At 40.3% G+C, this 14,003-nt stretch overlaps 1 protein-coding gene across 5 annotated transcripts in view; it reads left to right on the forward strand.

Annotated features, from left to right (window-relative positions):
• Nucleotides 1-14,003, forward strand: part of MGAM (maltase-glucoamylase) — a 138,330-nt gene that overhangs the window by 50,947 nt on the left and 73,380 nt on the right. For all 5 annotated transcript variants that reach the window (XR_013829685.1, XM_079931261.1, XM_079931263.1 and 2 more), the window contains exons 2-3: nucleotides 10,425-10,551; nucleotides 12,617-12,711. Coding sequence is in view for 4 of the 5 variants with exons in the window: in XM_079931261.1 (XP_079787387.1) it covers nucleotides 10,425-10,551; nucleotides 12,617-12,711 (222 nt within the window). In the remaining variant the exon portion in view is untranslated. The remainder of the gene's footprint in view (nucleotides 1-10,424; nucleotides 10,552-12,616; nucleotides 12,712-14,003) is intronic.

Raw genomic sequence — 14,003 nt, forward strand, 5'->3', positions numbered from 1 at the left:
GATACTTGGCACGATTTCAATTTTCCTAAATTTTCTAAGGCTTGATTTGTGACCCAAGATATGATCTATCCTAGAGAATGTTCCATGAGCACTTGAGAAGAAAGTGTATTCTGTTGTTTTTGGTTGGAATGTCCTATAAATATCAATTAAGTTCCTCTTGTTTAATGTATCATTTAAAGCTTGTGTTTCCTTATTTATTCTCATTTTGGATGATCTGTGCATTGGTGAAAGTGGGGTGTTTAAGTCCCCTACTATTATTGTGTTACTGTTGATTTTCCCTCTTAGGGCTGTTAGCATTTACCTTATATATTGAGGTGCTCCTATGTTGGGTGCATAAATATTTACAATTGTTATATCTTCTTCTTGGATTGATCTCTTGATCATTATTTAGTGTCCTCCTTTGTCTCTTGTAATAGTCTTTATTTTAAAGTCTATTTTGTCTGATACGCGAATTGCTACTCCAGCTTTCTTTTGATTTCCATTTGCATGGAATATTTTTTTCCATCCCCTCACTTTCAGTCTGTATGTGTCCCTTGGTCTGAAGTGGGTGTCTTGTAGACAGTATATATAGGGTCTTGGTTTTGTATCTTTCAGCCAGTATGTCTTTTGGTTGGAGCATTTAATCCATTTACATTTAAGGTAGTTATTGATATGTATGTTCCTATTACCATTTTCTTAATTGCTTTGGGTTTGTTATTGTAGGTCTTTTCCTTCTCTTGTGTTTCCTGCCTAGAGAAGTTCGTTTAGCGTTTGTTGTAAAGCTGGTTTGGTGGTGCTGAATTCTCTTAGCTTTTGCTTGTCTGTAAAGTTTTTAATTTGTGCATCAAATCTGAATGAGATCCTTGCTGGATAGAATAATCTTGGTTGCAGTTTTTTCCCTTTCATCGCTTTAACTATGTCCTGCCCCACCCTTCTGGTTTGCTGAGTTTCTGCTGAAAGATCAGCTGTTAACCTTATGGGAATTCCCTTATATGTTATTTGTTGCTTTTTCCTTGCTGCTTTTAATATTTTTTCTTTGTATTTAATTTTTGGTAGTTTGATTAATATGTGTCTTCACGTGTTTCTTCTTGGATTTATCCTGTATGGGACTTTTTGCGCTTCCTGGACTTAATTGACTATTTCCTTTCCCATATTAGGGAAGTTTTCAACTATAATCTCTTAAAATATTTTCTCAGTCCCTTTCTTTTTCTCTTCTTCTTCTGGGACCCCTATAATTCGAATGTTAGTGCGTTTAATGTTGTCCCAGAGGTCTCTGAGACTGTTCTCAATTCTTTTCTTTCTGTTTTCTTTGTTCTGCTCTGTGGTAGTTATTTCCACTATTTTATCTTCCAGGTCATTTATCCGTTCTTCTGCCTCAGTTATTCTGCTATTGATTCCTTCCAGAGTATTTTTCATTTCATTTATTGTGTTGTTTGTCATTGTTTGCTTGCTCTTTAGTTCTTCTAGGTCCTTGTTAAACGTTTCTTTTATTTTCTCCATTCTGTTCTCAAGATTTTGGATCATCTTTACCCTCATTACTCTGAATTCTTTTTCAGGTAGACTGCCTATTTCCTCTTCATTTGTTTGTTCTGATGGGTTTTTACCTTGCTCCTTCATCTGCTTTGTATTTCTCTGTCTTCTCATTTTGCTTAACATACTGTGTTTGGGGTCTCCTTTTCGCAGGCTGCAGGTTTGTAGTTCCCGTTGTTTTTGGTGTCTGCCTCCAGTGGGTAAGGTTGGTTCTGTGAGTTGTGTAGGCTTCCTGGTGGAGGGGACTGGTCCCTGTGTTCTGGTGGATGAGGCTGGATCTTGTCTTTCTGGTGGGCAGAACCATGTCCAGTGGTGTGTTTTGGGGTGTTTGTGAACTTATTATGATTTAGTCAGCCTCTCTGCTAATGGGTGGTGTTTTGTTCCTCTGTTGCTAGGTTTTTGGCATGGGGTATCCAGCACTGGAGCTTACTAGTTGTTGAGTGGATCTGGGTCTTAGTGTTGAGACGGAGATCTCTGGGAGAGCTCTCGCTGATTGATATTACATGGGTCCAGGAGGTCTGTGGTGGAACAATGTCTTGAACTTGGTTCTCTCACCTAAGAGGCTCAGACCTGACACCCGGCCGGAGCACCAAGACCTTGTCAGCCACATGGCTCAGAAGAAAAGGGAGAAAAAAAAACAGAAAGAAAGAAAAATTAAATAAATAAAATAAAGTTATTAAAATAAAAAAATATATTATTAAAATAAAAAAGTAATTAAAAAAAAAAGAAAGAAGAGAGCAACCAAACCAATAAACAAATCCACCGATGATAACAAGTGCTAAATCCTATTAAAAAAAAGCAAAAATGGACAGGCAGAACCCTAGGACAAGCGATAAAAGCAAAGCTATTCAGACAAAATCACACAAAGAAGCATACACATACACACTCACAGAAAGAGAAAAAGGAAAAAAATATATATATATTAAAAGAAAAAAGGAAGAGAGCAACCAAATTAATAGACAAATCTACCAATGATAATAAGCTCTAAATGCTAAACTAAGATAGACATAAAACCAGAAACAAATTGCATGCAGAAAGCAAACCCCAAGTCTACAGTTGCTCTCAAAGTCCATCACCTCGATTTTGGGATGTTTCATTGTCTATTCAGGTATTCCACAGATGCAGGATACATCAAGTTGATTGTGGAGATTTAATCCGCTGCTGCTGAGGCTGCTGGGAGAGATTTCCCTTTCTCTTCTTTGTTCGCACAGCTCCTGGGGTTCAGCTTTGGATTTGGACCCGCCTCTGCGTGTAGGTCACCTGAGGGCAACAGTTCTTCACCCAGACAGGAGGGGGTTAAAGGAACAGCTGATTAGGGGGCTCTGGCTCACTCAGGCCGGGGGTAGGGAAGGATACGGAATGCCAAACGAGCTTGCGGCGGCGGAGGCGGTGTGATGTTGCACCAGCCTGAGACGCACCGTGTGTTCTCCCAGGGAAGTTGTCCCTGGATCACGGGACTCTGGCAGTGGTGGGCTGCACAGGCTCTTGGGAGGGGAGGTGTGGATAGTGACCTGTGCTTGCACACAGGCTTCTTGGTGGCTGCAGCAGTAGCCTTAGCCTTTCATGCCCATCTCTGGTGTCCACGCTGATAGTCATGGCTCGTGCCCGTCTCTGGAGCTCGTTTAGGTGGTGCTCTGAATCCCCTCTCCTCGCGCACCCTGAAACAATGGTCTCTTGCCTCTTCGGCAGGTCCAGACTTTTTCCTGGACTCCCTCCCGGCTAGCTGTGGTGCACTAGCCCCCTTCAGGCTGTGTTCATGCAGCCAACCCCAGTCCTCTCCCTGGGATCTGACCTCCGAAGCTGCAAGTGTATTTATGGGCTAAATTTCTATAAATGGACATCCAGATTACGGGTGTAAATAACTTGAGTAGCTTTTGCCAAATCTTTATTGAGCATATAGCGTTTACAGTTTGACTAGTAAATGGTGGGTGACTTTCTCTTTATAGCGTGTAACACAGTATGTTAATAACCATTTGGGAAAAATTTAAATATTAGTATGAAGAACAGTCTCCTATTTCACAGCTGTCAGCAACCACCAAAGAGAAGGAGACATGGTCACTTCCATAGGCATTCTGATAACTCTGCTCCTTGCCAGTGAACATGAGATCGCTGTTGATCTCATTAGTTAATTTAATTATATCAGGCATGGAAGGCTATTAATACTTATGGAGTTTTACATGCAAGATTAGTATTATGGAATCTCTTATAAAGCCTTTGGGAATGTGATGTACTGGGGACAGGACAGGTATGAAAGATTAGAGCTGGGTCATTTACTTTAGAAAAACCAAGGCAATCCTTGTTGTAGAGAAGGGTACAGCCCGATTTCCTTTTGCATGTTAAGAGGGTATTACGGTGACAAATAGAGATTTCTCATCAGTGTATGAAAAAAGTTTCTTCTGCCTGAGGACCATCTGGAGGTTGTGTGAGGACACATTGATTGGGGGGACAGTGAGGCTGCAAGAAAATATCAAACAACTAAATTGAGCTGAGGATTTAAGATTCGCAAGCTGGGGAGTTTTGAATGAAGACTTCAGGGAAGAAGAGAAGGGATGTGCTTTTAGAGTAAAAATAGTGTGATTTACAAGGCAGCCTGGGAGAGGAGCCGTGAGTGGGCTGGTGGAGAATCGGACTTTGAATGGGCAAGATTGCTGCTCATAGCTCCTGCTGCTACTTCCTAGATTTCTACACCTGTGTCTTAGGTACCACGTGAGTCAGCTGACACATGGGGCCGTAAGGCACTTAGCAGATAGGAGTTCATATCAGAACAAGTTCATAAGGACAGCTGCCAGGCACGTGCATCTTCCACTTTACAAAGCACTGAGTAAGGTGGAGTGCCACCCTCATGGAGAGAGGGATTGACACGGTTCTTAGGAACATGCTGTTTCGTACCCAAGAGTATTTTCTCTATGGTAAGTAATAAATAAGGATATGTAATGCTTTATGATTTAAGATGTTTTTATCTGATTCTCACAATAAGAAGATGATGATAGATAGTAATAGATATTCTTAGTTCCATTTTTACACATCAGAAAACTGAGATTCAAGAGTGTTAAATAAATTCCTTGGCGACCACAGCAAGAAATAGTAGGGCTAAAAAGCAAGCTCAGGTCTTCTCAAGCTGTGCTTAGCATGCTCTCACACTGAGAAAGAGAACTTGGGCACATAATGAAGAAGGAAAATGCCAACGATGTGTTTAGCACAGGGACCTTCTGTGGAAGAGAAGAGTGAAGTAGCAAGCAATTTGGGTGACTCACTCAAACATGACATATCAAAGCTGGTGTGAATTTTGTAGATCTTCTCGTTCAACCTCTTTAATTTGTAAGTGAGAAAACAGAGAACCAGAAAGCTTAAGTAAATTTCTTAAGGTCACCTGGCTAGTTATTTTCAGAATGAGGAATAAAATTAAGGTCTTCTGATTTTCAAGAAAGAGCACATCCCTTCTCTTCTCCTTTCTACCGTACATTGCCTTTACTGGGTAGGAGGAAATAGTGGTATTGGAATTTAAGTCCACTTAAGGCAGGTGCCATTATTATACCCTCTAAAGTGCCTTCTTGGTGTACTAAATTAGGAAGTATTCAGGATATTTTGTAAATATTCAGTCAAGGGATAAAATGTTACTGGTCAGTAAGTATTGATTCTGTAGATTCTGCTTGTGGGTATTTAGGAAGGAAATAAAGAGGAAGAAGCAGGCATAATTCTCACACCCTAAGAGCTTACAATTTGAAAAAGAAAAGGGGTGTTGTAAACCTAAGAAAGTAGACATACCTTTGGGGGAAAAGCCTTAGGAAAACTTATGCTTGGTCACAAATGAGCTGAGGTTAGAGAGGGCGCATTGATATACTGGAGATACTGGAAGAGTTGGGAGGGGTGCTTCAATGGGGTTGAAAACTTTCAAGGAGCCACCCATCCCCCACGACTCCCTCCAAATGTATTTCATTTTTCTTTATTACTGTCTCCTACTTCATTTTTGTCCCTTATTGCGCTGTCCTTAATTTGCACCTGCTGTTCCCCCTCCCCCTCATAGGATAATGTCATTCACTGTTATTAAATCCACTGAACTCAAGGTTTCCCAAGTGATTCTCAAACAGGAGTGGAGGGGAAGTGAATATCAAAGTGATCTAGGGAACTTTTAAAACCTACATAGAAGGGTTCCAGATGGTAGACTGATCACAGGATTTTACCTTTTTTCCTTTCCAGACTTCCCTTGACATTCTAATAAAGATGTACTAAATGAAGCGAGTCTGTAACAATATGGATGAAGAAAAGCAGACAGAACCATTGTGCTGGGGATTCAGAGCAGAGAACAGCTCAGCTCATAATCAGCCTGGGAAAGGGGGTCTGCAGTGGAGTTGGGGGCAGTTCTGAGCTGGGAGTATGAGGGTACAGAGAGCAGGACAGGGATGTGGGGCTGTGTTCAGCTGTGGCTGGGCTTAAGAAGGGGCTGTGAAGGGTGTTGTTTTCCAGAAAGTGCATTTACTAGGATATATTCTGGTGAAGAATATAAACTATTCATTTATAAAGAGATGGTTTTCAGCTATTTCTTTGTATGTTACAACTCACATGAAGGCTATTACTGGTTATGAGCAATCGTTACACAGGTCAGATGGAGAGGGAAGTAGCTGTATATTCTTAAAAAAAATCTCCCTGGAGATATTGATGTAGCACTCCTTCACACTTCAGAGATTGATTTAAAGAAAGCTTGACTTGGATCCTTTTGTAAAATGAATAACTGCCCTCTAGCTTATATTATCTTTTAAATCCAAATTTCATTCTTTCTTTCCCTTTCCCTAGTGCCCCTATGATTACCGGTGAGGTTCCTGGGATGAAGGCACACTGTTCCCCATTCCTTCCCCACCTTTCCTCTTGGGAAACAGGAACGAGGACCCTGCAGTGCACGCATGGCCAAAGGATCCTGTGGTGGTGTTTCCACTCAGTCTTGCTCCCCAGTCAGCAAATACTCACTTAGAGCACCTGCCAGGTAGCGTGCACTGAGGCATGGTGGAGTTCTTGCCAGCCCTGTCCACATCACAGAGCACAAGGAAAAGGAAAAAAAAAAACAATTATTAAGAAAAAGATACAGTGATAACAGACTTAGAGAATGAACTTATGGTTACTGGGGCGGGGGTGGTGGTGGGATAGATTGGGAGATTGGGATGGACATAAACACACTGCTCTGTTTAAAATAGATAAGCCATAAGGACATACTCTATAGCACAGGTTTGTAATAACCTAAATGGGAAAAGAACTTGAAAAAAGAAAAGATATATGTCTATGTATAACTGAATCACTATGCTGTATACCTGAAACTAACACAACATTGTCAATCAGCTATACTCCAATATAAAATAAAAATTTAAAAAATGATACAGTGATTTAAAAAAAAGGAAGGTGGCATCACTAGGCTAATTGAAAGGCATCTGGATTTCCCGGGGCGGCAACTGCCAGCAGGAGAATGTCCCTGGACTCTGCCCTGGCTCCACTCAGCTACCCCAGAGCCAAGGGGATTGGTATCTGAGGCTCTCAAGCCGAGAGAGATGACTTGGGGAGGGCTAAGAAACTCGTACTCACTTTCCTCTCGTAGCTTCAAAGTTAGTAGGGAGAACAGATTCTCCTCAGGGTTATAAATCTAGATAGAGTGCTTGGGAGCGAGAGAGGGAGGGTTATTAATCTGAAGTCCTGGAGGAGATGTTGTTTGACCTGATGAGTGGATAAGGTGCTGTCGGGGAGTGTGTGTTCCGAGAAGCCGGTCCCTGGAGCGCAGACTGGTAGTGGATTTCAGCTCCACCATTTGTCTGTGGTTGCTGACAAGTTTTATACCGTTTTGACCTCTGTTTTCTCATTTATAAAACATCTGCCTTTCAGGGTTATACAGATATCTAATCAAGCTTGGAAAATACCTGGCACATAGAAGACCAGAAACTTAGTGATAATGATTATTAAGAGTCAGATGGTAATAGATGACACGCCATTTAGTCTCATAAGCAATGGAAACCATTTTAAACTTGTGAGGCCGCAAAACCAGTGGCCCATTAGTGTAGATAATTCTGCTCCTTCCACTCTCTTCTCTCTCTTCTTTCTCTTTACACTTTTCAGTATGTCTGATTCTAGATACGGTTAATGTACAATTTTTCATAACTTGAGGAAATACAAGAAGCTAGTTAGGTCAAGGAAACTCATTTTAGGAATCATTCCAGTCACACCACTCAACTTGACAATGGATTTGTTTACTTCTTCTTTTGACAAGATATTTCTCCCTCCCTCTGGTTTGTGTATTGATTGTGACTAGCTGTAGGTTTCACTCCCTATTGAGCAGTGCATTTCTGCATTAAAGTACGGCTCTACATAGTTTCTCATGCTTTTGGAGAAGTGCTATATCTGTGTCCACATTCTTGTTCAAAACGTAAAAGACGGTGTGCCCTCCCCTAAGAGACAGTGAGGTCCTTCTAAAGAAGGACAGTAGTGGGGTCAGAGGAAGGAGGTACATGAAGTCATATCTGGGCCATCCAGGGGAAGGATGTGAAGGGAGTGATGGGGGTTTATTTACTTGCTGCCCATGGAGGGTAGAGCCACAGCTCAGTCCAGAATCAGAATTGATCCAAACAAAGGACCAAGTCCAAGGATGGAAGCACTGGGGAAGATTTCTAGAAAGGACTTCATGTGAGGCATAACCCCCATTTGAGTTTGTGCATGGTGGTCTGTGCCTTCCTGGTCAAAGACTAAGGGAGTCTGCACAGAGGCCCGGGTGACACTGATGGGCCCAGTGGTCCCTGCTTTAATAGCTGTCCGGTTTTTCTCTCCTCAAGTCCTGTTTCTGTGTTGATCACAATACTCACCCTTAGGAACGTGGTATTTTATTTCTTCGCTCAGACACGTGCTATGTTGCTATGCTCCGTATCTGGACAAATGATATCAATATTCATCCCTCTGAGCAGCTGAGTTGGTCTCTGGGCTCTCTGGGTTTCCCTGTAACCTCCCATAGCCTGGAAAGAGTAAATGTGGATGACTTTGCCGAATCCTCCTCACGAATAAGAAGATACTTCAAAGCCCAATTTATGGTGGATCTTTGAATATAAAGGATAATGTTTTTAGGTTTTGAACTTCATGAATCTTTACTTCAAAGCCAAATTTTGGCTTAAAGTACTCTAAATTTAGTATCCCAACAAGATGAGCTTCATGTGTTCGATCTCAGTGTTCTACATACTTGAAGAGCACACAGGATTCCTAGTGCATTGCAGAGATACTATAGTTTGTTCGGCAGGGAGCCAACAGCGAACCTATAATAGATGGATTCACTGCTTTTGAAAAATGATTGCATATCAGAATCATCTGTGGAGGTTTTAAAAAATCGGATATCCAGGTCTTAACCCCAGAGATTCTGATTCAGTAGGAGTGGGGCAGGGGCAAGTGCCGAGTGTCTGATTTAAACTTCCTGACAAAATATTCTAATCCCTAGCTAGGGTTCATAATGAGTCTAACATAGATAAATGTGTAATTTCTGTATTTTTTTTGAAATTAAAAATCCTCAAGGACCCCTTGGGGCTCCAAAGGCAGCACTGGTCAAGATGATCCATAAGGGCCCTTCAGTTCTGGAATTCTAGGTTAAATTTCACAGACTCCATCCAGATTATAGTTTCTAAATACTGTTGCCACTGAAAGGAGCCAGGACTCCTTAGAAATGTTTGATTTGAGACGAGGGGCAGGAAATGTACAAAAGGAGCCTAGGTTATCATGTTAAACCAGCAAGCAGGGAAAGTACCAAAGTGTACCAAGAATCACCTTGAAGAGACTGTCAATGGGTAGAGATGGGACAATATGAGCGTTAACAATAATAACATCAATGGGTTAATACAGATGAAATGTATTTAAATCTATGAGTTCATAAAGATATTGGACCAAAAAATCTCATTGATCCCCTTTGGAGGATGCTAGGGAAACTACTCCTTATTATTCCTCATTTTGAAAACCAGTAAATAAAGACTCAAACATTTATCCTGCCTTTCCTATCCTATACAAACTGTAACTTTATGAAACAAATGATAGATGAGGGGAAATTTCTTTCTATAGGAATATTTCATTTAATAAGTGAACAAAGAATGATAAAATTACAGTGTCACTGCATCACAACTCCTAATGAAATAATGGATCGAAGAAATGCTCGCTAATGGCTGTGAACATTTTTGTAAAAAAAGGAGACTGCTAGATTTTATGTATCTCTTGCTGGAAGATGTTGTACCATCTATGCACCATTCAACCTGTGTCTGTCAAAACTCTAGATCTAATAATTTATAGGAAATACAAGGATAGAGAAACATGTTGGCATGCATGGAGATGCAATCAACAAAATCCAGATTGTGGGCAGATCTACAGAACAAACCTTACTGGTTAAAAAAGACTTAACAGACACAAATCAATTAGTCATATATAGATCTTACTTGTATCCTTATGAGAGTAGAACAAACAAACTATAAAATGCTTATCAGACAATGAGGGAAATTTTTTTAAAATAGTTCTTTAATTTGATGATTAAAGAATTATTTTAAAAATGTTTTAAGTGTGATAACAATATTTTGCTTGGCTTTTGTGAAATTTCTTATTTTTTAAAAAATATGCTTAAATATTTTCAGAATAAAAGATATGAAATCTGAGATTTGCTTCAAAATAACGCAAGGTTAAGGAGACACATGAATAAGAATAGACATAAGAAAAATAAAAGTTTTTATATTACCTTTAAAAAAAAAAGACAGAATGAGATTTGCCACTTGATAATTTTTTAATCTAGTTGATGGGTACCTGGACGTTTATTATGTCATTCATTCCTCTTATGTATACATTTGAGCTTTTCTCAAGTTAAAAAAGTTTGCTAACCACGTGTTAAATAAAACTCAAATCTAAAATTGTTTTCTCTTTCTTTGTAGATGGCAAGAAAGAAGTTGAAAAAGTTCACTACTTTGGAGCTTATGCTCAGTGTTCTTCTGCTTGTGGTGTTTATCATCACTGTTCCTCTCTTTGTGCTTTCAGCCAGAGATTCTTTGGAATCAGAAGGTAACAAGGAACTCTGGTGTTCCCCCCTCCATATATTGCTCTTATCAGAGCAAACACCTCAGAAATGGCAGGGAAGTGATGCTTTCATATTCACTGGTGTGAACATGTGTGTGTGTGTGTGTGTATTATATGTGTGTGTTGGGGACCACCTGACTCAAACTGTGACAGCACAATAGGTATTCATTGTAGGCCTAACTCTGACACTTTCATTTCCCAATTTAGCACAGCGCAGGATTCCGCAACTGGCACTTGAAATATATTTGCTGAATTTCATTGAATAATTGTAATTTTGTTAACAATAGTAATCAACAATACCCTTATATGAAATATAGTCAAATAAGTATATAATCAATTAAAGTACCTTCAGCCCAGGTTTGTTTCTTTAAAAAAATAACAGCTACCAGAGTTTTTTTTTATTAAAAGTTTATTGAACTGTTTTATTTTAACAGAAGGGCTGGATTGTGCTGAGTTATCCATGATTTCTTATCTGGGCTTCAGCTAGGAGCAGCTTCCTAGGTGGGGCACGTGACGAGGGGCTAGTGTGTTGCCAGAGGAAAACCTTTGCCCCCTCCCCCTACCTCATTTTCAGTCACACCACTTCTACTTCTGTGGGAAGTTAGATTAAATAATCTCAAAGGTTGTTCAGTTCTTAAAATTCTATGATCCTGAAGATGAAACTAAAACCCTTATGCGGAAACTGGCACAAATATAAAGTTCTATTACTCCACCACATTTGAATTGGAAACCTTAGTGAAAAGAAAACTTATTAGAAGCCTCATTGTTTTGTCTTAATATTGTTATTAGCTTATTGTAGAGTGCCCTAAAGAAATCTAACATCCTTATGTTAGAATGCAATAAATGTGCCTTCTTTATTTTACTGACTTTAAAAAAAAATAATTTATTTATTATTTTTGGCTGTGTTGGGTCTTCATTGCTGTGTGCGGGCTTTCTCTAGTTGTGGCAAGCAGGGGCTACTCTTTGTTGTGGTGCGTGGCCTTCTCATTGCGGTGGCTTCTCTTGTTGTGGAGCATGGGCTCTAGGTGTGCGGGCTTCAGTAGTTGTGGCACACGAGCTCAGTAGTTGTGGCTCGTGGGCTCTAGAGCACAGGCTCAATAGTTGTGGTGCATGGGCTTAGTTGTTCCACGGCATGTGGGATCTTCCCGGACCAGGGCTCGAACCTGTGTCCCTGCATTGGCAGGCAGATTCTTAATGACTGTGCCACCAGGGAAACCCTATCTAACTGATTTTTAAGTCTGAATCCATCAATCAGCTGGCATAGATTCTAGCTGCCAGTTTCTAGTTTGGTGGCCTCCCTTTACATTTTTTGTCCTATGAGGTTTTACATTTGTATAAGAATACCATCACTCAGAAGTGTTCCTTGTCAAGGGATTGCCTGTTGACTGAGCAAGGAGAATTGAGGTTACTATGATTAGGGTAACATTCAAGAGAACAACATATACTGCACGTGATCTGTGTGCAAACGTTTCGTGAACCAGCTGCCTGGGTGGAAGTACAGGACCAAAGCAGAATGTACAGACATCTCTGTAAAGGGCCATATACTTAGTACTTCAGATTTTGTGGCCCATACGGTCTCTGTCCTAACTACCTAATTCTGCCTATAATAACAAAAGCAGCTAGAGACAATACATAAAAAATCTGGGTGTGGCTGTGTGACAGCAATATTTTATTTACAAATCAGGCTGTGACCTGATTTGGTCCACAGGACATAGTTTACCAACCCCTGGAGTAGAGAAGGTAGATTTAGTTCCCACTTTGGTGAGCTTCCAATCTAATGTTGGAGTCCAACTCCTTGCTCTTGCATGCACTGTCTCATAGGGGAGGGCCTTGCTGGTAGAAGGGGATGGTGCAGGTATATGTAGAGTTAAATACAGTCAGCAAGAACAAAATGAGGCTTTATACAGTGAATGTGCACATTTCAGGGTCATAGAGTGAAGCCCAATCAGTAGTGGAGTCCATATAATTGGAGGTGTTGAGAACTATGAGGGTATCAAATGCCTGTGATATTAATTCTGTCATCTTATGTTTGCTTTTGGGATTACTCCAGATCCTGGGAAAAGTACCACTCCTGATCCTGCCGAGTGCCCAGTGGTAAATGAATTGGAACGGATAAACTGCATCCCTGACCAGTCACCAACAAAGGTTTGACTTACAGACCTTGTTTTCATTTAAGAGTTTATGCCATTGGATAAGGGTTTGTTTTCTTTTTTTCTGTTTGTAGCCCCCAGAGTTGTTTATTGTTTGCATTGCAATTATTGGTGGCTCAGGAAAAGAAATCCTGTATTCATGCTTATATGACAGCTCAGCCTTGGGAGAGGAAGAACTAGAAAATTTCCTTGTGTTGACAGATTCAGCAAATAAAAGTACATGCTGTCCATTTAGGTTTGAATTTCAGATAAACAATGAATAAATTTTTAGTGTAATTATGTCCTGTGTAAGACTTGGGACTTACTTATACTAAAAGTATATTTGCCTTTTATCTGGTAACTCTACTTGGTTACTAGTTCTCTCTGACTCTGTTTCTGACTGTTTCTTGGCCTCTCTCTCTCTTTTTTCCTTACACAATTCTAAAAGATTATCTAGGATCTACAATAAAAAGTCATCCATAGGTATAAAACAGTATTTCAAATAAGGATAAAGCTTCAAGAGCCAAGTTTTGAAGGAAGAGGTAATAAATACCAGATTAAAGATAGTGCAGGCATCTGGGCATTTACTTTTGGGCAGTGTTTCCTGACCATCACCTGAAGTCCAGCTGAATATATGATTATAAAATGCATTGCACACACCATATCAGTCATGTCTCGTGTTGAGAGTGAAGAAAGACAACATGCAGCCTTCTGAGTGAAGTCCACTGACCTGAAATGGCAGATTTGTGTCAGACACAGAAGGGATGCTTGCTGCATGCGATTCTTGGGCATGTGGCACTCTCACATTATCTCTGTAGCCATCCTGTTGTTCACGGGCTGGAATAATCTGTGATGTTCTTGAGAGTTACTATTTTGGTTTGTCTAAAGGTCCTAATACCAAAAGACATTTTATTTCTGCATTTTGTTTTCTTTCATACTTCTGGAGGCTAGAAGTCCAAAATCAAGGTGTTATTAGGGTTGGTTCCTTTTGAGGGCTCTAAGGAAGAATCTGTTCCATGCCTTTGTCCTAGCTTCTGGTGACGGCCACAATCCTTGGCGTTTCTTGGCTTGTAGCTACATTACTCCATTCTCTGCTTCCATCTTCACAAAGCATTCTCTGTGTGTGTCTGTGTTCAAATTTCCCATTTTTATAAAGACACAGATCACATTGGATTAAGGGCCCACCCAACTCCAGTATGATCACACCTTAACTAATCACATCTGCAACAATCCTATTTCCAAATAAGATCAAGTTCTGAGGTACTGAGTATTAGGACTTCAACATATCTTTTCTGGGGACACAATTCA

This window comes from Stenella coeruleoalba (assembly GCF_951394435.1).
Source record: "Stenella coeruleoalba genome assembly, chromosome: 9".
Lineage (NCBI taxonomy): Eukaryota > Metazoa > Chordata > Mammalia > Artiodactyla > Delphinidae > Stenella > Stenella coeruleoalba.